General features: G+C 41.3%; 1 protein-coding gene across 2 annotated transcripts in view; it reads left to right on the forward strand.

The window, feature by feature from the left end:
• LOC132827108 (E3 ubiquitin-protein ligase DTX1-like) overlaps nucleotides 1–26,529 on the forward strand; it is a 259,409-nt gene that overhangs the window by 219,364 nt on the left and 13,516 nt on the right. For both annotated transcript variants that reach the window (XM_060843595.1, XM_060843596.1), the window contains exons 3-6: nucleotides 219–280; nucleotides 4,119–4,280; nucleotides 12,597–12,658; nucleotides 19,112–19,270. In XM_060843595.1, coding sequence (XP_060699578.1) covers nucleotides 219–280; nucleotides 4,119–4,280; nucleotides 12,597–12,658; nucleotides 19,112–19,270 — 445 coding nt within the window. The remainder of the gene's footprint in view (nucleotides 1–218; nucleotides 281–4,118; nucleotides 4,281–12,596; nucleotides 12,659–19,111; nucleotides 19,271–26,529) is intronic.

Consider the following 26,529-nt stretch of genomic DNA (forward strand, 5'->3'; position numbering starts at 1 on the left):
CAATCAGAATGATGGAGCTTCAAATATTTTGAAGACTTTGAAACATTAGGTAATTTTGAGGTATCAAATATCTAATGCACAATAGAAATGCTATTATCTTTGGGATGCAGATTAGCAACAAAATGAACACAGGATGTATGGAAATATCTTGGTTATAGTCTGTGGATTTGTGGTCTCAGCATTAAGAAACCTAATACTTTCCTTTTGATTTCTTCCAGTGTTCCTGCTCTCCCAGTGAAAAATCTAAATGGATCTGGTCCTGTCCACCCAGCACTTGCAGGTATGAAGCAAAGCATTGCCTTCACGCTGAGCAGGTGGCTAAAGAACTGTAAAACTAATTCATTGCCATGTCTGACCCTCATATCCAAGCAGGGGATAAAGGTAGCAATCCACCTTTTGTACACACACTGTTCAGTCTTTTACTGCACTGAATCTCCTATTGTTAGTGCAGGGATTCAGTTGTAGATACCAATGTTGTAAATTAGCATCATGTGTATCACTTCCTAATCTCGGGACTAAAACAAGAGCAGCAACACTCTTTCCAATCCCTTTCCGATGAATCAGAACAGAAATGTTATGGTATGTAGCTTTTTACATTGCGCTCACCTTCTGTCTTAAGCTGAGAACATTAAGCTGTCATTCCTCCCCTTTGGTAGGGGCAGCATGGTGGCTCAGTGGTTAGCACTGCTGTCTCTCACCACCAAGAACCCAGGTTCGATTCCACCCTTGGGCAACTTTCTGTGTGGAGTTGCACATTCTCCCTGTGTCTGTGTTTCCTCCAGGTACTCTGCTTCCCTCCCTACAGTCCAAAGATGTTCAAGTTGGGTGGATTGGCCATGCTAAATTATCCATAGTGTGCAGGTTGGATGGGTTAGCCATGGGAAATGCAGGGTTACAGGGATAGGGTAAGGAGGGTGGGTCTGGGTGGGAGGCAGTTCAGAGGGTTGGTGTGGACTTGATGGGCTGAATGGCTTGCTTCCATGTTGTAGGGATTTTACGATTCACTTAAGATAACCTAACTACAGGATTTCTGCTCATGGTAAGAGACTGCAGGCAGTTCATCAATGGTTGAAGCTAACCTGTGGCATTCCAATAAAATACATTACACACAATCAGAGAAATTTCGGCGGATCAATTGCAACTTAGTTCTTTCTATCACTCTGCTCCTTAATCTTTTGTAGTCATTTTGACATTATATTACCAGAAAACAATAGCTGAAGAGTTTCAGGCCTGGAATATTATGTTATGGTATTTTATTTATGATGTGGAGTTCTGTTGAGATGTTTGCATTATAATGAGATCATAAGATAATGAGATTGAGAAATCGAAGCAGGAGTTAAGCATTTGGCCCTTCGATCCTTTGCAGCTACTCAAAAAGGTTGGAGTTGATTGATTGTGGCCTTAACTCCACATGCTTGTTTGTTCCCATAATTCTTGATCCTCTTATTGAACAAAAATCTCATGAACTCTGCCTTGAATAAATGGAATGACCTAGTTTCCACTGCTTTCTGTGATTAACAGCACCTCAGAGAAGAACGTCCTCTTCATCTCCACTGTAAATTGAGTCCCCTAGTTCTTGATTCCCCGATGAGAGGAAACATGCTTTGTGTGTGTCCCCTGTCATACTCCCTCAGAATGTTTCAGTAAGATCACCACCCATTCTTCTAAACTCAAATAGGCCAAACCCACTCAACCACTCCTCATAAAACAATCTTTTTAGGTTTCAGCCTGATGAATATACCCTGCTGCGTTTCCAATGCAAATCCGTCTCCCTTTAAGTAAGGAGACCAAAGCTGTACACAGTGCTGAAAGTACAATCCCATCAATGTCTTGATATAGCAAGATTTCTTACTTTTATGCTGTCTCTTGCTTGCAATAAAGACCAACATTCAACTTCCTTCCTAATTAATGATTATACTTGTGTGCTAACATTTTATGATCCTTGTACTCAGACAGCTGAACCCCTTTCTACCACAGCATTCTACCTCTCTCCATTTGAAAAACACCCTGCTCTACTATACTTACTGTCAAAGTGGACAACCTCTCAATTTTCCATATTCTACTACATTTGCCATTTTTTTCGCCAACTCGTTTAATGTTTCTGTATCCCACTGCAGACTGACTATATCCTTTGCACAATTTGCTTTTCTACTTTGCTTTGAGTCATGAGCAAGTTTGGCTACAATACAGTTTGTACTTTTATCTAAGTGATTCATATAGATCATACATTGTTGAGGCCCCAGTACTGATCTGTGTAACCCTTCACTAGTTACTAGATACCTGAAAATTACCCTTTTGTTTTCCTGGTTATATATCTCCTGTCAGTCAGCCAATCCTCTGTCCAAGCACCAGTATCCATATCACCTCCAAGATTATGATTTCTCACCTTAACCTTTTATGTGCCACTTTAGTGAATGTTTTGAAAAACCAAAAATATTACATCTGGGTTCTCTTTATCCATCCTTCTTATTAAATTTGCAAATAACGAATCAATATTTTCGACACTACTTCCTTTTCACAAAATCGTGTTGGCTTTGCTTGATGTGATATGATTTTCTAACACTTTACTGATGGACATTAATACTTACCCAATAGACGCATTGTGCACAGCTTCTTGCTCTCTGTCTTCATCTTTCTTGAATAGTGGTATATTAGCTTTCCTCTCTAGAAATTGAAATCTTTTGTCTTGTGCCTTTCAATTACTCTTGCAATTGGCTTTTATGTCACTTTATATATCTGTAGAAGGTTTTACTGCCTATTTTTAGAATTCTTGCCAGTTATCTCTCAATCTCTCCACTTACTTTAGTTATCCATTGCTCATTTCCTAACTCCTCTTCTCTGGCAGTCTCAGTTTTCCCATTTACTCCCTGCACTTCAATGACTCTTTGAACTACAGTTCTGTTGTCACTTTGCTCAAACCTCCTGCAGTCCCTGCAATTATTACAGGACGTTTAGTGTAGGGCAGGGGATACCATTTGACATCTGGAAATGCATGCTTTCAGAAAGAGTCACTAGATGTTAGCTAACAGCAGGAATGCTGTCTGATTTTCTTTTTACCCACCCTAGCTTTAACCAATTTCCGTCATTGTCACACCCTTGGCTGAGGTCAAATAACTCAACACAGATTGCAGAGCAAATGAGCTTCCCCCTTCTTTACAACTGAGTGTCGTACAGCAAGCTCCTTTTAAGACATTGAGTCAGAGAGGAAACAGCAACCACATGTTAGTACAGGAACAGGATTACTGAACTATTTTAGAGCAGGGATCCCCAAAACTGTAGTTGGTTTCCAGATGGCGTTTTTGGAATAGTGAGCTCTGAGGCAGAATTGTTTGCTTTGGACCTCTGAGTTATAACATGCTCCCCTCCGAACAGGTCCCTGCTCTCTCACCTCCTGTCCCTTCAGCCCCTTTCCATGAGGGGTAACAACAATTTTCAAAATGGGTGTCTTATTGAGGAAGAGGTAGAAAGCACTGCCCTAGCCGCTCAAATCTGTTGACACAAGATGACATCAATGTTTAGAGTCGAAGAGTGCGGTGCTGGAAAAGTACAGCCAGTCAGGCAGCGTCCAAGGAGCAGGAGAGTCGATGTTTCGAGTATAAGCTCTTCATCAGGAAAGAAATCCTGATGAGCTTATGCTCAAAATGTTGACTTACCTGCTCCTCAGATGCTGCCTGACTGACTCTGTTTTTCCAGCACCACACTCATTGACTCTGATCTCAAGCATCTGCACTCCTCACGTTCTCCTACATCAAGATTTAGTCAGTATGGCTGACTGAAAGGCAGATTTAAGCAGAACCTATTTATCATCTACAAAAAAATAAGTCATTTGACAATCTGGGGTTTACGTTCAATATTAAGAAAGGATTTTAATTGTCGGATCTGAAGCCAGGAATGAATAGAAATGGGCACAAGTGGAATGCCTGACCAACATCAATATGGTAAAATCATTGCCTTTAGAGTGATAAGTTAGCAGAACTCAGGAGAAAATCTTAGATTATAATATCTGTGCAATTCAACAACTCTCATCATTAAAATGGTTTCAGAAGATGGTGATATTTATGATTTACAATGTGTCTGGTTTAAACTCGAGAGATGATCTGCATTTACAATCTGCACAGGTATGACTGGGATTCTAATGTGTGCAGCTGGTCTTCCAGTGTGTCTGACTCGGGCTCCCAAGCCGATACTTCATCCACCACCTGTTAACAAGAGTGAAATCAAGCCAGTGCCGGGAATATCTGGTATCTGCAGAAAAACTAAGAAGAAGCATCTGAAAAAAGGTAGGTATGTCAGACTGCCCCCCTTAACCATGGCAGATAAAGAAGAGATTCATTGTCATATGCCTTTCAAAGCAGCCTACTCCGCGGTGGAAGTTCACCTCCTCATATCAGTGTTTCGGATATTTCTGGTTCATTACTGATAATGCCGTTGTGAGGAACTGTTTATACCTTGCAGAGTGCCCAGAAACTGAATTAGAGGACCTGGCTGGAAAAGACATGACCAGCCAATGCAGCTGATTAATGACCGTGTTTTGCTTTTGTTAACTCCTTCACACACTCCGGTTTAGCACACCCTCTAGTCTCGGACCGCTGGCAATTTCAGCTCTGCAATTTATTCAAGACTACTAGCTGAAGTAGAGAGAATTTTTCCAAAGGAATTGAATATTATATTTTGTACCTGGATACTTTGAGTAATCCTACAATGAATAATTACCTTTAGAAGCTTAGAGGGCATCTCACTTTATTCCATTATTAAGTTTATCAAGAATGGAACTCTTCCCAAAGTAAATTCTGCAACAGATTGAATACATTGAGGGGCATAGGGTGATAGTAAATGGTGAGAAGTTAGACAATACTGTGTTTCTTCACCTCGCCTTGATATTCTGCATTTACACCTTGGCCCTTGGCTTGTGTTTTCAGCTCTCCTGTGTACCACATGCTTTTAAGTTCACTCGATATGCCTTTACTTTCCAACTTCAGGACTTGCAGCATAACTGTTCAACCTGTTGCAAAGTGTGCACCATTCTTGGGAATTTAGCAGTCAGGCATCTATGTTATGTGTAAATACAATATGCTATAAATTCTTATATCGGCATATGAAATTTGGTTTGACTTAGTTTCCCCAAATTTAAAGTAACACAGCAGTGCTTTAAACAGACACAGTGTCTGTTCCTTGGATGTGGCCTTACAGGAATCTGGAGTGATTATTAAGTTGCTCTGTGCAATTCCCTGTTCTCTTAGTGTTATTAAAGCCTGAATTTTGAAAATGTATTAGCTTAGTGTTAATGAGTACAAAGTGAATATAAAGCCTCCCCTGGGGTCTGAAAAGAATTAAAAAGCTTTGCTATGTCAGCTTGCTGCAACAGAATCTGTTGCTCTTGACCACTTCAACTGTCTTTAATTAAATTAAAGAATAAAATGGTAATGAAATCTTTTTCAATGTGCTAAATATTATGTATCCAATGTCCATGTGCTCATTGCCATTAATTTGCATAGTGCTGAGCTGTGCCAATCAATGATTCATCTCTTCTAGTTATCCAGTTATAGACAGATTTCTAATGAGTAAAGGAATCGAGGGTTATTGGGGCAAGTCAGGAAAATGGAGTTGGGGATCATAAGATCAGCCATGATGTTATGTAGGGCTGAACCGACTCGATGGGCTGATTGGCCTAATTCCACTCCTATTTCTGATTGTTTTATGATCTAATTTAAGGTGCAAAATGACACTTGGGTTTATCTCAAAATCTGTCCATCATTTGCTGTTACGTGTAAACTGTTTTGAAATATGTTTCCACATCAACATCATTATGAACTAGACCTGTTGGAGATGTCACTGTCTTGGGTGCCACCGGTGTTGTACATGTAGATTGTGGTTGTGCTGCAGAGATGCTGTTGTACCTACCCTGACTCTTGTGGACAACTTCACAGTAATGTAACTAATAAAGAACTTTGTATGTGAACACTAGAAATTTTAATATAGAATAGTGGGAGCTTAGCTATTTCACTCAATTATAATTTGTGAATGGGAGATTGATAGATTGCCACTCTTCCCATACTGTCTACCATTACTTCTTTATCCCACTGTTGCTCCTATATCCCCACCACTTGTCCTATATTCCCACTGCACAACCCATATTGCTGCTTCTCCCATATCCTGACCACTGGTCCTCCCATTTCTCAACTGCACCCCCAAATCTACACCCTAACCTCATCTATATCAATACCACCACCATCACCCCTCCCAATGTTCCTACCACTCTCCCCAAATCCCTCCCTTTGTGCCTTCCATATTGCTACTACTGCTCCTCACATACCATCTCTAACTTAAGGGAAGGCTCCCTGGAGAGGGGGTGATAGCCTAGTTCTAATATTGCTAGACTATTAATCCAGAGACTTGGCTTATGTTCTGGGGTCCTGGGTTCAAATCCCACCATGGCAGATGGTGGAATTTTAATTCAGTAAAAATCTGGAATTAAAAATCTAATGATAACCATGAAAACATTGTCAATTATTTGAAAAAAATATCACTAATGTCCCTTTAGGGAAAGAAACTGCCATCCTTACCTGGTCTGGCCCAGATGTGACTCCAGACCCACAGCAATGTGATTGACTCTGAGCTGCCCTCTGGGCAATTAGGGATGAGCAATGATTGCTAGCCTAGCTAGTGACACCCAGATCCTGTGAATGAATTTTAGAAAAGTATCTGTTCCTCCCACATAATACATGAGGATTACTTTAAAAATACAGCTGGCATAAACTAACAGATTCTATAAGTATCCTCAACAGGCAAGTAACTGGGGCAATGAATACGAAAACAGAGGCTAGCAGCCTCTGCACCATTTTTACAGCCATTTTTAACACTGGTGTTGTGTTTGACTGGCAAATGCTTTGCAACTGTGAGCAATAGCCATGTACCCAGGAGGCTGACATCGGAGAAATCTAAGGTCCATTTAGTAAGAACCAAATGGGTTTGAGCAATGTGTAAAATTAAATCTGTGGCTTGTTCATTATAGTAATGGCTCCCTGAGGGTATGCTGGAAAATGCCTGGGCCTTCAGTAATACATTATTTTTGCATTTTCGACAGTTAGCAGTACAGTCACTGTGGACAGCAATGTGTGAGCTGGTATTTCACCTCCTGCATCTCCCCCCTCATGCTGTTCATTGATCAGTTGATCAGTTTTATGATTTTCCTCCCTGTGCTGTTAACCTGTGTGTTATTAACACATTGCTGACCTAGCCCTCTTACTGTTTTAACCATAACAGGGTATAGTTGGACTGGAGAGGTGCCATTACTGTCTTGCCCTTTTTATGTTGCTTAGCTATTTCTACTTTAAGTACTTCAACCACTTTGGAGCGGTAAGGTGGCCCAGTGATTAGCACTGCTGCCTCACAAAGCCAACGATCCGGGTTCAATTCCAGTCTCGGGCAATTGCCTGTGTTGAGTTTGCACATTCATAAGCTGTGCGTGTTTGCTCCGATTTCTTCCCACAGTCCAAAAACATGCAGGTTAGGCGGATTGACTGTATTAAATTTCCCCAGAGTGTCCAGGGATATACAGGCCAGGTGGATTAGCCATGGGAAATGTGGGGATCTGGGTGGGATGTTCTTCGGAGGGTTGTTACAGACTCAATGGGCCAAATGACCTCTCTCTGCACTGCAGGGAATTCTATTGTGTGCCCCATTTTAAATTTATTGTCCGTAGAAACCCTGTCTGAATTTTCAAACATCAGCACAAGAACAAAATGAATAACCTTGAACGTGATTAAAACCGCCTTCCTCAAGGCCAGGAAGATTGCACATCAGAAGTGCAAACATCACGCTGTTGACCTATAGAGAATACTCTGCTTTACTCAGAAAAATGGCAACTGGTAATGTTCATTGACACATTGATCATCATTTGTTGTAAGGATGCTGACTTTGAAAAAACCCAAATCAGAGATCTTCCTGCTTCCTTTGGAATTAGCAGCATTCCTCCTTTTAGAGTATAACGACAGAAATTGCTGGAAAAGCCCAGCGAGTCTGACCGCATCTGTACAGAAAAATCAGAGTTCACGTTTCAGGTCCAGTGACCTTTCCTTGGAACAGGAACCCGTTCATACTATATGTTCCTGGCAAACTTGAGTCAGTCTTTAATGGCAGCAATAGTATATACAGGGAACCTAACTCAGGTTCTCATATATTTGATTTCTGTTCCCGGATTTAAAATTTAGCTAATAATTGTAAAAGCCTGGGGTTTTCACATTTCATTGCTGTGTGAGATAATTACTAACTGACGAATCATCTGGCATACGTGCTCTTCATGGAAAAGCTTTAGTTTTTAGGGATTAATAGACAATTTGGCTTCTCATCAAGAATCTTCTGTCCTTGACTTTTAAATAAACAATAATTACTTTCAGTTCAGTATTATTAATGAATGTTAATTACACACCAGCTCCTCATTCATTATTTCTGAAGGGGTGTAACTATTTGTCTGCTGCCTCTTTTGTTTCCGGTTTAATAATGTCAGCAGTGAGATGTGAGCCACAATTGATGATAAAAATAACAATGAGGCTAATGGTGCACACCATCACATGCACTTAAGTGGCACAGTGAGTTTATAGGAAGGGCAGAAATGAGGTTGAACACAAATATCCGAAAGTTGCGTTTAGCATTATGCTTTGCAATTAGTTCTGTGAAAACATTTCATTGCCTGCCTCACTATTGAAATGCATTAGATGTCATGCCATAGTTGTATTTACATGTTAAATACAAATTAAGCTCCCCACTAAAAGTCAAGTCTTGTCCATTCCGGTCTGAGCACCCTTTTAACTTTGATAAATGTTAATTATTTACAATTAATCTCTGTGGCATTGAAGACTAACTACCATAAGAATTCATTAAGGATTTAATTGCTGGGATTTTAAAAATCCAAATTTTTATGTTTTTCACTTTTCATTTCTGTCCTTTTTTTTAGATTAGATTAGAGTACTTACAGTGTGGAAACAGGCCCTTCGGCCCAACAAGTCCACACCGACCCGCCGAAGCGCAACCCACCCATACCCCTACATTTACCCCTTAGCTAACACTACGGGCAATTTAGCATGGCCAATTCACCTAACCCGCACATCTTTGGACTGTGAGAGGAAACCGGAACACCCGGAAGAAACCCACGCAGACACGGGGAGAACGTGCAAACTCCACACAGTCAGTCGCCTGAGTCGGGAATTGAACCCGGGTCTCAGGCGCTGCGAGGCAGCAGTGCTAACCACTGTGCCACCGTGCCGCCCACAACATTTTTTTACATATTCAAACTTTCTTCCCTCCATTTATTTTTCTTCCTGTACCTGATTTAATGTTAAATTGATAGAAATGTAGAAAATAAGAGGAGAAGTGGGCCATTTGGCCCATTGCGTTTGTTATGTGATTCAATCTGAACATAGCTAATCTTTCATCCCAATGCTATATTTCTGGGCACTCTCCATGCCCTTTGATACATTTAGCCTCTAGAAATTTTTAAAAATATTCAGTGACTCGGCCTTCTGTGGGAGAGAATTCCACAGGTTTATCACCCTCTGAGTGAAGAAATATTTCCCCATCTCAATCTGCAATCACTACCCTGTACACTGAGATCATGAACCCTTGACCAGGGGAGTCATCATCCCTTTATCCAGTCTATCCTGCCCTGGAGAATGTAATGTGTTTCAATAAGATTCCTTCTGGTTCTTCTAAGTCGGTGAAGACAGATCCAGTTTTTACCCTTGTTTTATTCTTATTCTATTCAAAATGGTGCCCTGATTGTGACGACAGTAGAAGTTTTTTTTACTAATTTTACTGTGCTGTTCATTGCAGAGCACAAATGACAATAAATCATCATTCATTCATTTAGTTAACCCAGTCTCCCCTCACCAATTCACCTCTCATTCTAACTTGCATTTCTTATTCTGTTCTAAGCTTTTTACTTCCATCACCCTTCCGCCTCATTAGTTAAGTCGATATCTATTTGATTTGCCTGCTCACTCAGATAGACAAAGCTCTTGCTGCAACAGTAACTGCTCGCCCTTTCAGCAACTTTTCAGATGAAACGTTTAAAAATCTAAAATGGGCAAGGACATATCTAGTTACTGACAGACACCACACAGTACTGCAGCAGATCTGCTAGAATCCCTGCCGAATTATGAGCTACTACTTGTTAAATTACGTTACACTCCCCTTTGTAACATTGTAAAGACTTTCCACATTTGTGTTTGCGCTTCAGGCATTGCTGGCCAGGTCACATTAATTGCTCATTTTCAGTTGCCTTGTAGTGATGCCTGAGCCTTCCTTAACTGCTGCTGTCTCTCTGTTCTCTCATGCTCCCATGTGTTATTAGAGAGGGAATTCCAGGGTTCTGACCCAGCAATGATGAAGTGATGTAGCCAAGTCAAAATACGATGTGAATTGGAGCGGAACATGAAAGTGATGGATTGATCCCATAATGGAAGCACTTGTCCTCCTCCATGATAGAGGTCACAGACTGAGAGCTACTTTCAGTACAAGCTCAATGAGATAGGGTAGTGTACCCTAAAGAATATAAGCTGCTGTAGTCTCAAGGGGTGGCATTGTAGGGGTGGCTATTGAATTCATTGGCAGGGCCATCAATCTGCTTTATCCTGGATGCTGTCATTTAGCTGAGATTGTTCTATTCAGGCAACTGGGGAGTATTCCATTGTTCTTTAGAGAATCAATTAACATCCCAGAAATAGCTATAAATCAGGATATAGATGGATAGGAGGAACGTGAGTTAATTGCAAAACCAAAGATAATGGTACTGAGCAAAGCTGCCAACTTAAAAAAATTTAAACCATGTTTAAAGGGCTAAGCAGAGTAGCTGGAGAAAGGATATCTTCCCAAGCTGAGAGTTTAGAACCAGGATACACAAATGAAAGGCAAGCCATTTCAGACAGATGAGGAGGAGCATCTTCATGACCTCAAGTCATGTTCACACCACACGATGCCAGACATTGACCATTTCCAATAAAAGATGGTCTAATCACTGCCCCATGACAGTCAACGGTGTTACCACCACTGAATCCTCCACTAACAACGCTCTTGGGACTACCATTGACCAGGAACACAACTGGACTTGCCACATAACAATAATAGCTACAAGTGCAGATTAGAGGCTAGGAATACTGTGGTGAGTAATTCACCTCCAGATTCCCCAAAGCTTATCCATCATCTACAAGGCACAAGTCAGGAGTGTGATGGAATGCGCCCACTTGCCTGGATGAGTGCAGCTCCAACAACACTTAAGAAGCTTGACACCATTTAGAATAAAACAGCTTGATTGGCACCACATCCACAAGCATCCACTTCCTCCACCACTGACGTTCAGTAGCAGCAGTGTATACTACAAGATGCACTGCAGAAATTCACCAAAGATCCTCAGACAGCACCGTCCAAACTCACCACCACTTCTTTCTAGAAGAAGAAGGGCAGTAGATACATGGAAGTACCACCAGCTGTAACTTCCCCTCCACTCAACTCACCACCCTGACTTGGAAATATGTTGTTGTTCCTTCACTGTTGCTGGGTTGAAATCTGTAAGTTCCCTCCCTAAGGGCATTGTGGACTGCAGTGGTTCAGGAAGGCAACTCACCACCGTCTTCTCAAGGGCAAGGGAGGGGCAGTAAATACTGGCCATCCCATGAGAAAATAAAAAGAACTCAGACTCTATGGAATTCTTTCGCCCAGGGACTTTGGAAGCAAGGACATTAAGTCTAAGACAAAATCAACCTGTCCAGGATTGTTTTGATACAATATTGGAGCAGTGGGACTTGAACCCAGGCTTCCCAGTTGGAGGCAGGGACACTACTTCTGTGTCACAGGACCCCCTTGATTTTATTATAACAATTACTTAAAGCCTAATGCTCCCTGTAGCATGGTGTTGTCTTGCCCAGGAACATGAAGGGAGAGATAAGGGCACAAAAAGAAGAGTTGGGGAGAAAAGATCCACGTTTCTTTGCAGCACATTTTCAGAAACAAATAGTCTCTTAAGTGATGCTTCTATAATCTGCAAGTAATGTTCAATGGTGCATTTCTGTTTATTCCTTGAAAGCTGTTTTTTTCCTTTTGGTTAAAGTCTTCCTTCATTAATTCCCATCTGCATTCTAAAGACTGGAGGGCAATAGAACTGAAACCTCCTCATTGGCCATGGATTGGAATAAAGTACAGAATCGAGACCAAAAGAAAAGACTTTATTTTGTAAAATGCATTCTCACAATTGGGTGAACAGGTTCTGCTAGAGGATGTATACCAGTGAAAAAGAGCTGTCAAACCCTTAGAAGTATGAGCTTATATTTATTGGATTCTGTGGTCATTACCAACCACAAACCAGTCACCCGTGTGCAAAGACACTCCTGCAATGTTTACAAGGTTGTGGCACTCCTGTGCAAAATAGTTTAGGATCCCCAACCTTTTATCATCATTCTTGTGTGTGAGATGCTGCCTTTGCAGATTTCAACTCATAAAAGTAGGCTGACCTACATACAAGCTGCTGAGCTGCAGGAATGTAGGATTTCTTTTCCCCTTGTTGGTGTCAGATAGTAAAGAATGTGTGATCTCTTTCTTCCTGACAGGAAAATCCCCAGAGGACGTGGTGCGAAGGTATATGCAGAAGGTCAAGAATCCGCCAGATGAGGTGAGGGTTACCTATCAAACTATCCCTCAGTCACAGCGAAAGACCAGAAGGTGATAGGTGGCTGTGACAATTCAGTTCACCTACTGCATGCCATTATTCCACCTGGACATCAGAAATACAAACTATTCTCCTGACAGCTGCAATACTTGAACTTGCCACTGTGAATTTATTCTGTCCTTACTTCAAACAACGTTAAAAAATAGTGTTTCTGTTTTATGCTGATGGATGGAGAGATTTTACTTTTTAACATAAGAAAGGAAAATAAGAGTGTGTTTTTAGGCCAAGAAGTGACTTTGTATGCCTGCTTTTCTCTTGTTTTCAATTCAGAAACTTTCTTTGTGTCATAGCTTCTCAATTGTCACTGTCCCTGATTATATATTGTCTTTGTCTGTGATCCTACTCCAATTTGTCTCTGTAAATTACTGGAATAGACTGTATTTTTAAAATGTGCTTTCTCACAAACTAATAATAAAGACTTTTTTTTGGTGATGAAACTGTATGATCCCAACCTTGCCATCCTACTGGACCTTCATGCCATATGAGAAAGACTTGCAATTATGTTGCACCTTTCACAACTCAGGGTTTCCTCAAGTGTTTTATAAGCAATTTAAGTCATTTGGAAGTGTAGTCCACTATTTTAGGGGAGCATATTGGCAAGAATTTCTTTTGAGGCGATGGCTTGATAACGATCACAACATTTTTACTGTATAATTAATTATCATGTTCGAAACCACTGGGGACTACAGTTTGACTTCACAACCTCATCAAGGCAGCATGGAAACTAATTCAATCTTTAATACCTAGCCCCCCTCTGGAAGGGTTTTTGTCATGTTGTTTGAACCTTGCAGGATGCAGTCGGGTTCCAAATGATTTTATTGTTTCGTATCTCAAACAGTTTATTAACACCCCATTCCAAAATATTGAATTGCTTCCAACTCCTTTCAACAACCACTTACGTTTGTGTAGTATGAAAATATACCCAATATACTTCACAGGTGCAATACCAGACAAACTCTGGCCTGATAAAGGATGTTTGGAGCAGAGAAAAATGTTGGTTTTGAGAAAGGTTTTATTGCAGACGTAGAGGGTGATGAGGTTTAGGAAACGAATCCCATGGCTTGGGGTCTAGATGGCTGAAGGAACAATCATCAGGAATGAGATGAAGGGTTACTAGGTCATTCTTCATGTAGATTGTAGAACAGAAGGCAGCAAACGTTCAGATGGACTTGGGTTATGGAGGATGCAGGCTTCAACATAATTCTTGTTTCATTTGGGGACAGGAACTCTTTGTAGTCAGTTCAGAGTCTTATTGCATCAATCACGCTATTGTAGCTATCAATGGAACTGGATGTCCAGCACTGGATGTAACAGTTAGTTGATTTAATATTGCTCATTGATACCCCTGCTTGCAATTAATTTCTGCCTCTTGATATCGTAATAGTTTGTTGTGTGCATTAATCAGGGCTTTGTTGCAGCCCACCAGTCTGTCGCAATTTGTTCAAATTTATGTGGGTAAAATAACCATTTAATACCTTGAGTACGTCAGAGATCTAGCTTTATTCTGCTGGAACACACTGACCTAATTACTATACTTCAAAGCTGTATATTGCTGTCATAAACCTCATGCACATTATCATTTAATTTGCAAATTTCTCACTTGTTTGAATTTATAATTTTGTTTCTTTTAATCCCTGTCTAACCTTTACACTTTGTGAGGACTGGCCAGCCTAGAACCAAGTAGGAATTTGGGCTGTGCAGTGAGAAGCCAGAACTAAAACATTTGAAATTTCACAGAAACAATAAGGAGTACAATTGAATCATTTAAACCATGGATGCAGTACAGTTGGGCATTTTATTGGAAGGTTTACAGTTTTAGCTATTCATGACTTAGCACTTTGCTAACAACAGTAGGCAGAAGCTCTTCTACCAGTTCACCGGCTTCTTATGGAAATGATGCTGACCACAACAAAATTCTTCTATTAAAGAAGGACACCTGTACACTCAAGTGGAAAAGCTGGATTGAAAAGAAATGAATCTGGTTTGGTGAAGATTGATCTTGTAGTGGGACCTCAGACATCTAAGGAGCATGTCACAGACAATTAACATCATCAGCATAACAATTAAGCCCTTTATAGGTGGCAGCTTTATAGGTGAATAGTCAGTACAATGCTGTGCCATTTCAGGAACCATTGTCCAGTGCTACACTTGATACCAGGTCCATTGATTTTCAGACATCTGGACAGCATTCCAAAACAGCAAATCACGCCCATTGTTAGTGTGTGCAAGCAGTCAAGCTCATGTGTTAGGAGCCCTCTGAGAAAGGGCTTTGCCCTAAACCCCGGGTTTCCTCGCCAACTTATGTGACCTATTCCCTGCTCCACCCACTCAAACCTGGAATCACTGCCAGTGAGGAAGGAGGTCTTAAATTTGTTCCAGCACCTCGCAGCCTGAGACCCAGGGGCAGTGCTGCCACCTTGGCACCTTTGTAAAAGAAACTGGCTCAATGGCTGCACTTCTATAGTAAATCACTAAGGTGGGAAATGGGTCCCATTCTGTCATGAATATATTTCCTGTCACCAGTGAGGGAGTGGTTGGAGTTACTGGCAAAGGTTACAGTGACTCCTGCAGGATGTGGCCGAGGTGGGGATGTGGTGAAATCCAAACTTCATGAAAACAATCTGATTGTAACGTTTAATTAGCCTGCTCAATTGATTTCACATGAATACTGGATGTGATCTTTATATTAATGCAGCATAATAAGGGGCATGGTTAATATTGAGTCATAAGGAAAATAGAACTCTTGCAACAGTTGGAAACATAATCCCTCTACATTTTAAATAAGAACTATTTTAATAGCCATAGCCACTAACTACTTATAGTACTGGACTACTCATGTAGATAGACTGACTTCACATTGCAGCAGAGCACTTTGCAAGATCAATTCAATGACTGGCTGTTTGACCATGAAGTATAAAATGCTTGGTTATTACAGTAACTAATTTAAGTTATTGAAATAACTAATTTGGCCATTATGAGACTCCAGTACACTTTGAGGTTGGCTTCGAATTTCTTCATTGCAATAAGGGACAGCAGCACATGTAGTGTTGCTGGTGCCTACACACCAAGAAGAAATGCTTTTTAAAGAAAACTCTCATCTCGACTGAACACTGACTGTCATTTCCTTTTCAAAATTCATAACAATTTGAAACATTTGTCAATTTCAAATTAGCATGCCTATGAAATCCTACACACAGTAATGCATTGCTAATGCACTTAAGTTTAATTAGCTATTGATTTCTGCAGGGTGGACAGATTTTGAAAGATTCCAATTAACTCTAAAGCAAAGGCTGGTCAGTTAAAATCAGTGTATTGTCTGTTAACAAGGGATAATCAATATTTATAATAGCTTCATTAAGGTAATTTATTTGTTTAACAGGTACTGGGTTTATCCTCTCAAAAATAAGAAACAAGTTAGACCTCAAATAGCTTAACATTTAGTCTTTTATTCTTACCAGAAGAGGAAGGATTAGATCATTAAATCAGAAAATGATAGAGCACAGAAACTGATTTGATTTGGCCTATTAAATCTGGGCTGGTATTCTCTCTCTGTGAACTATTTAGTCTAATGCAACACTCCTACTTGTTTCTTGTATGTTGAACTCTTTATCAAACAACAGATTTATTTTTAAGAGAATTCAGTCATTCTGCTTCAACAACAATTAATTTTCCTCATTTGTCATGTAATTGGACTTGTGATTATCTTAAATTGGTGCTCCTTTACCAACAGCATCCCAATTACTCAGTAATTCTGTTATAACCTTTGATTCTAAACACACTTTAACCAATAGCAGGCATAGCCAGCTCTTTGTAAATTCCTTTTTAACTAAAAAGCAGACCATTGCTTGCCTTTTTAAGAATGTTAACGTTGAAAGTATGCTATAAACAAGAGGGGAATGCTGCATGATGCAACAGAAATTTCAGTCGTGCCAATGATCCAATGTGTGATGTTGGAACAGTGAAATCTCTTAAATGCAACTACATTCTCCTCCCCTCCCCCACCAAACCCACACCTTACTCATGCCATGGACAGCATTCAGGCACATTGAAAAGAAAATCCATGTTTGCTGTTTGTAGATCTCTTTCTAAACCCTCTTCCCCATTCCTGCACATGATCAGTCCTGATCCCTGGTGTATTTGTTCTGGTTTTCTATTCTGAAGGTTGTGCCTGGTGTTTTCATGGAGTCCATAGCAGTAGGACTTCCTTCTGAATTTTTAGTCCCCAACATTCAGTGAGGCATGACACATAGACCACACCTCAGTTCATTAACCTTTCCAGCTGAGGTATCCCAGTCAACATTTTTCCCCATTCCTTACATCGACACGGTATGCCTCTACATTAACAATGAAGTGAAGAACTCAGATCATACCTCCAAAGTTATCTCTTTGACCTCAATGTGAAAATTTGACCAGACCAGCATTTTTTACCTGTCAATGATTGTATTGCCTACTAGGCCATTTCAGTGGGCAGGGAAAGAGTCATCCACATTGCAGTGAGGTTGAAGTCAAAAGTGGGTCGGATTTCTTTTTCACATCAGTGAACCAGATAAGCTTTTACAACAACGAACATTGTTTCTCAGTAGCTGCTGCCAGCAAGTTGCAGGCAACATGTATCTTGTGTTTATAACAACTTACTGCTGTAGATCTGAATTATTTGAGGGAGTCTTTCTGGAAGTGGAAATAAATGCCTAACGAACAGTTCTGATGGCCAAGGCCGCTCCTCGGTTACCTAAAACCAGCAGTGGGCCAAGAGGCGGCTGCTTTGTAAATGAACAAATGCTGACAATCCTTTCAGAGAATTCTCATAAGAAATGTATGCCTTTATTAAATTATTCAAAACGTGTTACATTTTGTGGAAGTAAATCAGTTATCTAGAGCAGTTAAATATGTGTGAAGTTTTAACAATTGAGAAGCTTGTTTACTGACATAGAAGAAAACTGATGAGCTGAGTTTTGTTTTAGAACTGCTTTGTGGTTGTGTTTTGATTTTATTTGTCATTTGTTGGGGCCTTAAATGGCGATTAATGAGTCCCTCCATGATGTAACAGCTGAATACAGATGGATAAGACACTGAGTTGTGCAGATCATCAAGGTCTGAGGTTAGTCTGAGTTGAGTTCACCAATTTTAGCCAGAGGAGCAGGAGGAGTGTTATAGTTGGCCTCAGTTTGTTGGTCTGGATACCACTGATACAGCCAACTGCAATCTCTCCAACAGTAATTCCTGTTTATCCGTTGTCTGCTTCCTCCCAGACCTTGTCTCCCATGACATTGAATTTAAAATCTTTGTCCTTGTTTCCGAAACCCTTCAAAACCTTGTCCCACCCTATCTCTGAAACCTTTTCTAGTCTTGTACCTCTGGCCCTGACACTACTTTCTCCTATTTTGATAGTTCTGGCTTTTGCACCACTGTCCATCGATCTTTCTGTCGCTACAATCGCACCTCCAGAATTCCCGCCCTGAACCACTTTGCAGTTAAACTCTCCATATCTTTGAAACTTTCTCAATATCCGTCCATTAATAAAATTTCCCATCACCTCTCCCTACTCTTCCATCTGGTCTGGCAGCAATCCTTTTGTATTCTTACCTTTTCATTCTTCATGAACTAGTTCAGAATATTTATCCATTAAATTTGTTTAAATGTTTCTTTGCATGGGCATTAAGTGAAAACTGAACAGTGTTTAGCTTTGATACCTAGTAAAGAATATCTGTTTAAATGGGACATCAGAGCTGGCAAGCTTCTACAGAATATATCTCAGTATTGTGTCTTTACCTTCAGGACAATAAATGAAATGTTTGCCATTTTAAACATCTGCTATGGTGGGATTCAAACCAATGCTCCCAGAAATTTGCTTGATGCTGGATTGCTAGACCAGTGACATTAACGTTGCATTCCCCATGTGGAAGTTAATTGGGTACCTTCAATGCTCTGCATCTTTGGGATTCTGTGTCCTATAGGATGGATGTTTCACATGCAGAAATTTAAGGAGATATCATTCAATAGTCATCTGCACTGTTCCATAATCCAATAATTCCACTTAAGATTTGACTAAAGTGTGGAATAATAAACAAGATTTGCTTTTTTAGAAACCTGGTAGCTGATGTCAGGTGAAATTTATTGTCACAACTTGAATTGAAATAATTTCAGCTTTAAACATTGTCTATTATGGCCAGTGTCTTTAACTATTTCTGTAGGCAACACAGTTAAAATCAAGACCTCAGTCATTTGACATGCTGCAGTCAGAGCTGACCTCGCAGTGCGTTCTGAGTCACTAGGGAACTAGGTTCTTGGAAGCCTCTGCTTACAATAGATAATATCCTTCGTAAATGAAGTTTGGAGATTGGATTGTCCAAATTGGAACCCTTCTTGCCTATAATTGTGTTGTTTTCCTATTTCTAGGATTGCACCATCTGTATGGAAAGGCTGGTCAGCTCATCGGGCTACGAAGGTGTCATGAGTCTGAAAGGAGTGAAACCGGAATTGGTTGGAAAGCTCAGTAAATGCAGTCACATGTATCATCTCCTGTGTCTTGTGGCCATGTACAACAATGGCAATAAGGTGAGGTCCATCAGTAACTCAAAATCATAACTGTGAAGATCTGGTAATAGTGATTGCAATTTTGAATTCTTTTTCTTCCTGAAGATGTAATATCTAAAAGACTTGTTTTATTTTTGTTTCAATCGAGAATTTTTTTAAAAAGTTGATCATGGGATGTGTAGATGCTGGACAGGCAACATTTATTGCCCAGCCCTCATTGCTCTGGAGAAGGAGGTGATAAGCTTTTTTTCTTGAGCTGTTGCAGAATGTAATCAGGATTACTCACAGTGTTGTGAGGAAGTGAATTTCACAATTTTGACTCAGTGGAAGAACGGTGATCCAGTTCCGGGTCAGGATGGTGTGGTCTGTCGAGAAGCACTGATATAAAAACGCATTCTAACTTTTGAAGATGAAAATAAAATTTAATTTGCTTTAATGTACCAAACATTACCAATGAAAATATGTGAATTCAAGGAATTTTTATAAAGTTTAAGCTGGCAGTTTGATCACATGTCACAGTTAAAATATTCTTTAAACTATTATCAATTTCAATTAATTAATAGATGAAAAAATGTGAAATAAGTAGTCAAGTAGAAAAGCCAGTAAACACATTCAAACTGTTCAGTTACAATCATGGGTACCCAATGGCTTAATTGGCTAAGAGTCAAGCAGTAGCATGTGATGTGGGAGATATTACTGAGCCACCAAGTAAAAACAAGTTAGCACAAATTCATTGAATGATATCGAGAAGAACAAATGGATGGAAATGATCAACTGGAATAAGTTAATCAGAGGGTATGATAAATTACAAGACCAGAATTTAAACAAAACAGAAACATGGCCACAGTGTGTGGTTGCATTGCTGACCTGCAATTTTTTTTTTGAAGAAATGTAATGAGTTGCTATGATATTTAGCTCCTTCTTTTTGTGAAGATTAAGAATCTCATTGATGGTACCTACTCCCCCCAGCCCACAACCATTCACACCTCCAATGACCAGGAAACCCCCGCACAGTGACCATGCAATCGGCCCTTTACCTTGAACAGTCACTATATGTGATATAACCACCACAACTCTCACTACAAAATATGGAAGTAGTTTTTTTTTCAGAAATTTTAGTTCCTATATTATTATCCTTCCTGTATTGGTTCACTCATGTCACACACTATTGGTTAATTCATGAGTAATCTCTTGTGAGTTCCAAGGCTTGCTGTTCCTGAGCTAGCTCTGAGCTGGTGGCTAAGTGTGACATGGGTTCATTTGACTCCTTCTCTAATCTTCTGAGGTCAGATCTTGTTAAATAATGTTAATTAAAAATGTTTGCAGACACTTGCGAAGTCTTATGCAACAATTGCAAACATGAAGGGTTCAGGGAACTGAAGCCAGATAATGGGATATCATGCTTTTTGAATTTGTTCTCAGGGTGTAAATGATGCTGGCATTTGTTGCTGATGCCTAGTTGGCTGAAAAGACAATGACAAAACTTTTCCTTAAACTTCCCCAGGTCTTTTGGTGAGAATGTGCCACAGTGATGCCAAGTGGGAAATTCTAGGATAATGATTCAGCAATCGGGAAGCAACATTGGGAGAGATTCAAGTCAGGGTGATGTGTGGTTTGGAGAAGTACACAAGACATTGCTGTTTTGGTGGTTGGGTTTGTAGAAATACGCTTGAAGTAATTTATTGCAGTTCATTCTGTACACTGCAGAATGCAGCCTGTTGACAGAGCAGGGAGTTGTGACTGTGTTCATCCAGGAAAGTGGTAAATAGTCTATCACAGCCATGACTTGAGCCATGTATCTGGTAGAAGAATCTGAGATCAGCCACGTGTCACAGAGTATCCAGCCACTACCCAGCTGCTTAAGGTGTGACTGCTTCAGTTCAGTGGCTCGACAGTGATGACCCTCCAGTGATGCTGGTGAGACACTGACTTGCCAATGTTGGTCCCATTGAAGATCATAGGAGATGTTGTCTCGTTCAAGGTTCTAAACTAATGGGAAATAGACTCGCACATTCAAAAATAACATGAAGATAAGACTGTAGTATTGGCTTTAGCAATTCCTCTTTATCACACCATTGGGCTAATAATGTTGGCTGACTAGGATATTGTATTTAAGTACTCAGCTTTTAGTCATGAAATTTTAGCTTAACTAATTTATTCTTGTTTCTGTACTAGTATATTAATATGTTTCTTAAGCTATATCCATTTGTGTTCCATCATTACAAGGATTTGGAATACTCCTCCAAAACAAACACAGAAGAAGCATTATTTTCTTGAAAGCTGAATGTAGCTTTCCATTATTGGAAAAGGCTAATTGTAAAGCTGTAGCAGTTTGCAGATGCCTTTCTGCTGTTGTGATGCAGTGAGCAGGCCTCAACCCCTGTGTGTGCTAACCAGAGTCTCAGCGAAACAATGAGTATGTGCTCGCTGAGTTAGTGGTAGAGAGATTTTGGTAGCAGGTTTGAATGCAGGACTTGTGCTCAGGTATATGGTGCCCCAAATCATTTACATGCAACCAAGTTCATCATCAACAGATCAAATGAAAAAGGAATGCAAAACACTGGATACTGGATACTGGACACTGGGGCTCAGCAGTTAGCATTGCTGCCTCACAATGTTAGGGACCCGAATTCGATTCAGCATCGAGTGATTGTCCTTGGGGAGTTTGCACATTCTCCCATGTCAACGTGGGTTTCCTCCAGGTGCTCCAGTTCCTTCTCATTATCCAAAAATGTACAGGTTAGGTAAATTGCCCATGCTGAATGGCTCCATAGTGTCCAGGGGTGTGCACATGAGGTGAGTTAGCCATGGTAAAATGGGGGGTTATGGGTAGGGCGAGGGGGCTGAGTCTAGGTGGGATGCTGTTCGGAGGGTTGGTATAGACTTGATGGGCTGGATGGCCTCTTTCTACACTGTAGGGATTCTATGATTTGAAATGCTGGAAAACACTCAGCAGATCAGATAGTATTGGTGGCTCAGTGGCTAGCACTGCTGCCTCACAGCGCCAGGAACCTGGGTTCAATTCCCACCTCAGGCAACTGAATGAGCTAGACCTTTTATCCAAATTAATGGTATAAGATCATAAGACCATAAGACATAGGAGTGGAAGTAAGGCCATTCGGCCCATTGAGTCCACTCCGCCATTCAATCATGGCTGATGGGCATTTCAACTCCACTTACCAGCGTTCTCCACATAGCCCTTAATTCCTCGAGACAACAAGAATCTATCAATCTCGGCCTTGAAGACATTTAGTGTCCTGGCCTCCACTGCACTCTGTGGCAATGAATTCCATAGGCCCACCACACTCTGGCTGAAGAAATGTCTCCGCATTTCTGTTCTGAATTGACCCCCTCTAATTCTAAGGCTGTGTCCACGGGTCCTAGTCTCCTCGCCTAATGGAAACAAATTCCTAGCGTCCACCCTTTCCAAGCCATGTATTATCTTGTACGTCTCTATTAAGTCTCCCCTCAATCTTCTAAACTCCAACGAATACAATCCCAGGATCCTCAGCCGTTCCTCATATGTTAGACCTGCCATTCCAGGGATCATCTGTGTGAATCTCCGCTGGACACGTTCCAGTGCCAGTATATCCTCCCTGAGGTGTGGGGACCAAAACTGGACACAGTACTCCAAATGGGGCCTAACCAGAGCTTTATAAAGTCTCAATAGCACATCTCTGTTTTTATATTCCAACCCTATTGAGATAAGAGACAACATTGCATTCGCTTTCTTAATCACGGACTCAACCTGCATGTTTACCTTTAGAGAATCCTTGACTAGCACTCCCAGATCCCTTTGTACTTTGGCTTTACTAATTTTCTCACCATTTAGAAAGTAGTCTATGGTTTTATTCTTTTTGCCAAAGTGCAAGACCTCGCACTTGCTCACGTTAAATTCCACCAGCCATTTCCTGGACCACTCTCCCAACCTGTCTAGATCCTTCTGTAGCCTCCCCACTTCCTCAGTACTACCTGCCTGTCCACCTAACTTCGTATCATCGGCAAACTTTGCTAGAATGCCCCCAGTCCCCTCATCCAAATCATTAATATATAATGCGAATAGCTGTGGCCCCAACACTGAACCCTGCGGGACACTGCTCGTCACCGGCTGCCATTCTGAAAAAGAACCTTTTATCCCAACTCTCTGCCTTCTGTTAAACAGCCAATCCTCAATCCATCCCAGCAGCTCACCTCGAACACCATGGGCCCTCACCTTGCTCAGCAGCCTCCCGTGTGGCACCTTATCAAAGGCCTTTTGAAAGTCTAGATAGACCACATCCACTGGGTTTCCCTGGTCTAACCTACTTGTTACCTCTTCAAAAAATTCCAACAGGTTTGTCAGGCATGACCTCCCCTTACTAAAACCATGTTGACTTGTTCTAATCAGACTCTGCTCTTCCAAGAATTTAGAAACCTCATCCTTAATGATGGATTCTAGAATTTTACCAACAACCGAGGTTAAGCTGATTGGCCTATAATTTTCCATCTTTTGTCTTGATCCTTTCTTGAACAAGGGGGTTACAACAGCCATCTTCCAATCATCCGGGACCTTTCCTGACTCCAATGACTCTTGAAAGATCTCAACCAATGCCTCTGCTATTTCCTCAGCCACCTCTCTCAAAACTCTAGTATGTATCCCATCGGGGCCAGGAGATTTATCAATTTTAAGACTTTTTAACTTTTCTAGCACTATCTCTTTCGTAACGGCAACCATACTCAACTCAGCCCCGTGACTCACTTTAATTTTTGGGATATTACTCATGTCTTCCACTGTGAAAACTGACGCAAAGTACTTGTTAAGTTCTCCTGCTATTTCCTTCTCTCCCATCACTAGGCTTCCTGCATCAGTTTGAAGTGGCCCAATGTCTACTTTTGCCTGTTGTTTGTTTCTTATGTACTGAAATAAACTTTTACTATCATTTCTAATATTACTGGCTAGCCTACCTTCATATTTGATCTTCTCATTTCTTATTACACTCTTTGTTATCCTCTGTTTGTTTTTGTAGCCTTCCCAATCTTCTGATTTCCCACTGTTCTTGGCCACTTTATAGGATCTCTCTTTTTCTTTAATACATTTCCTGACTTCCTTTGACAGCCATGGTTGTCTAATCCCACCCCGGATAATCTTTCTTTTCTTGGGGATGAACCTCTGTGCAGTGTCCTCAATTATACCAACAAACTCCTGCCATTTTTGCTCTACTATCTTCCCGGTTAGCCTCTGCTTCCAGTCTATTTTTGTCAGTTCCTCTCTCATGCCCTCATAATTACCTTTATTTAACTGTAACACCATTACATCCGATTTTGCCTTCTCTCTTTCAAACTCCAGACTGAACTCTACCATATTATGATCGCTACTTCCTAAGGGTTCCCTTACTTTAAGATCTTTTATAGAGTCTGGTTCATTGCAAAGCACTAGGTCCAGAATAGCCTGCTCCCTTGTGGGCTCCATGACAAGCTGTTCCAAAAAGCCATCCTGTAAGCATTCCATGAATTCCCTTTCTTTGGATCCACTAGCAACATTATTTACCCAGTCCACCTGCATATTGAAGTCTTCCATGATCAATGTGACTTTGCCTTTCTGACATGCCTTCTCTATTTCCCGGTACATGTTGCGTCCCTGGTCCTGACTACTGTTAGGAGGTCTATACACAACTCCAATTATGGTTTTTTTGCCCTTGTGGTTCCTCAATTCCATCCACACAGAGTCCACATCATCCGATGCTATGTCATTCAATACCATTGATTTAATTTTGTTCTTAACTAACAAGGCAACCCCACCCCCTCTGCCCACCTCTCTGTCTTTTCGATAAGTTGAAAAACCATGGAGGTTTAACTGCCAGTCCTGATCCCCCTGTAACCAAGTCTCTGTGATGCCTACCACATCATAATCATTCACTATTATCTGTGCCATTAGTTCATCGGCTTTGTTATGAATGCTACGAGCATTCAGGTAAAGTGCCTTAATGCTAACTTCCTTATCATTAGAGATGTTGGAAGTCATATGATGTCCTAAGTTATCCTTGCTTTTTTCTGCATTCTCAGTCTGCCTCAATTTTAAATCCGCCTGGACACATGCTATCCTGCTGCTTATCTGTAGTTCATTCATCCGTAGTTATGTGGGCGGCACGGTGGCACAGTGGTTAACACTGCTGCCTCACAGCGCCTGAGACCCGGGTTCAGTTCCCGACTCAGGCGACTGTGTGGAATTTGCACGTTCTCCCCGTGTCTGCGTGGGTTTCCTCCGGGTGCTCCGGTTTCCTCCCACAGTCCAAAGATGTGCAGGTCAGGTGAATTGGCCATGCTAAATTGCCCGTAGTGTTAGGTAAGGGGTAAATGTAGGGGTATGGGTGGGTTGCGCTTCGGTGGGTCGATGTGGACTTGTTGGGCCGAAGGACCTATTTCCACATTGTAACTAATCTAATCTTTCCATTTAACGCCATACTCCCTGTCGCTTTCACTTTCCCTTCCCCCCAACTCAGAAGTTTAAAGTCCTACTGACCACCCTGTTTATCCTCTTCGCTAGAACATTGGTACCTGATCGGTTCAGGTGGAGACCGTCCCAACGGTACAGATCCCCCCTGTTCCAAAACTGATGCCAATGCCCCATGAAGTGGAATCCCTCTTTCCCACGTGTTTACTTGCCTAATTTTCTTGTCCCTATGCCAATTGGCATGTGGCTCGGGCAGTAATCCGGAGATTATGACCCTTGAGGACCTGTGCTTCAATTTCCTGTGCTTTGTACTCCCCAAACAGGTCCTCCACCATAGTCTTGCCTATGTTGTTAGTACCAACATGGACCACAACAACTGGATCCTCCCCCTCCCGCTCCAATATCCTTTCAAGCCGGTCGGAGATGTCCCGCACCCTGGCACCGGGCAGGCAGCACACCATGCGAGACTCCCGATCCGGCTTGCAAAGGATACCATCTGCCCCCCTAATTATAGAATCCCCTATAACCACTACTTGTCTATTAGCTCCCCCCTCTTGAATGGCCTTCTGCACCATGGTGCCTTGGGCAGTTGGCGCATCCTGTCCAGAGCCCTTTTCCTCATCCGAACAGGGAGCAAGAATCTCGTACCTGTTGGACAAGGTCAAGGGCTGAGGCTCCTCCACTCCTGAACTCAGGTTCCCCCTACCTGCCTCACTTACAGTCAAACTCTGTTGTGCCTGATCACTAGCTGAATGTGAATTACTTAATCTCCCAGGTGTGACTGCCTCCTGAAACAAAGCGTCCAGGTAACTCTCCCCCTCCCGGATGTGCCGCAGTGTTTGAAGCTCAG

Source organism: Hemiscyllium ocellatum, chromosome 24 (genome assembly GCF_020745735.1).
Source record: "Hemiscyllium ocellatum isolate sHemOce1 chromosome 24, sHemOce1.pat.X.cur, whole genome shotgun sequence".
Classification (NCBI taxonomy): Eukaryota; Metazoa; Chordata; class Chondrichthyes; order Orectolobiformes; family Hemiscylliidae; genus Hemiscyllium; species Hemiscyllium ocellatum.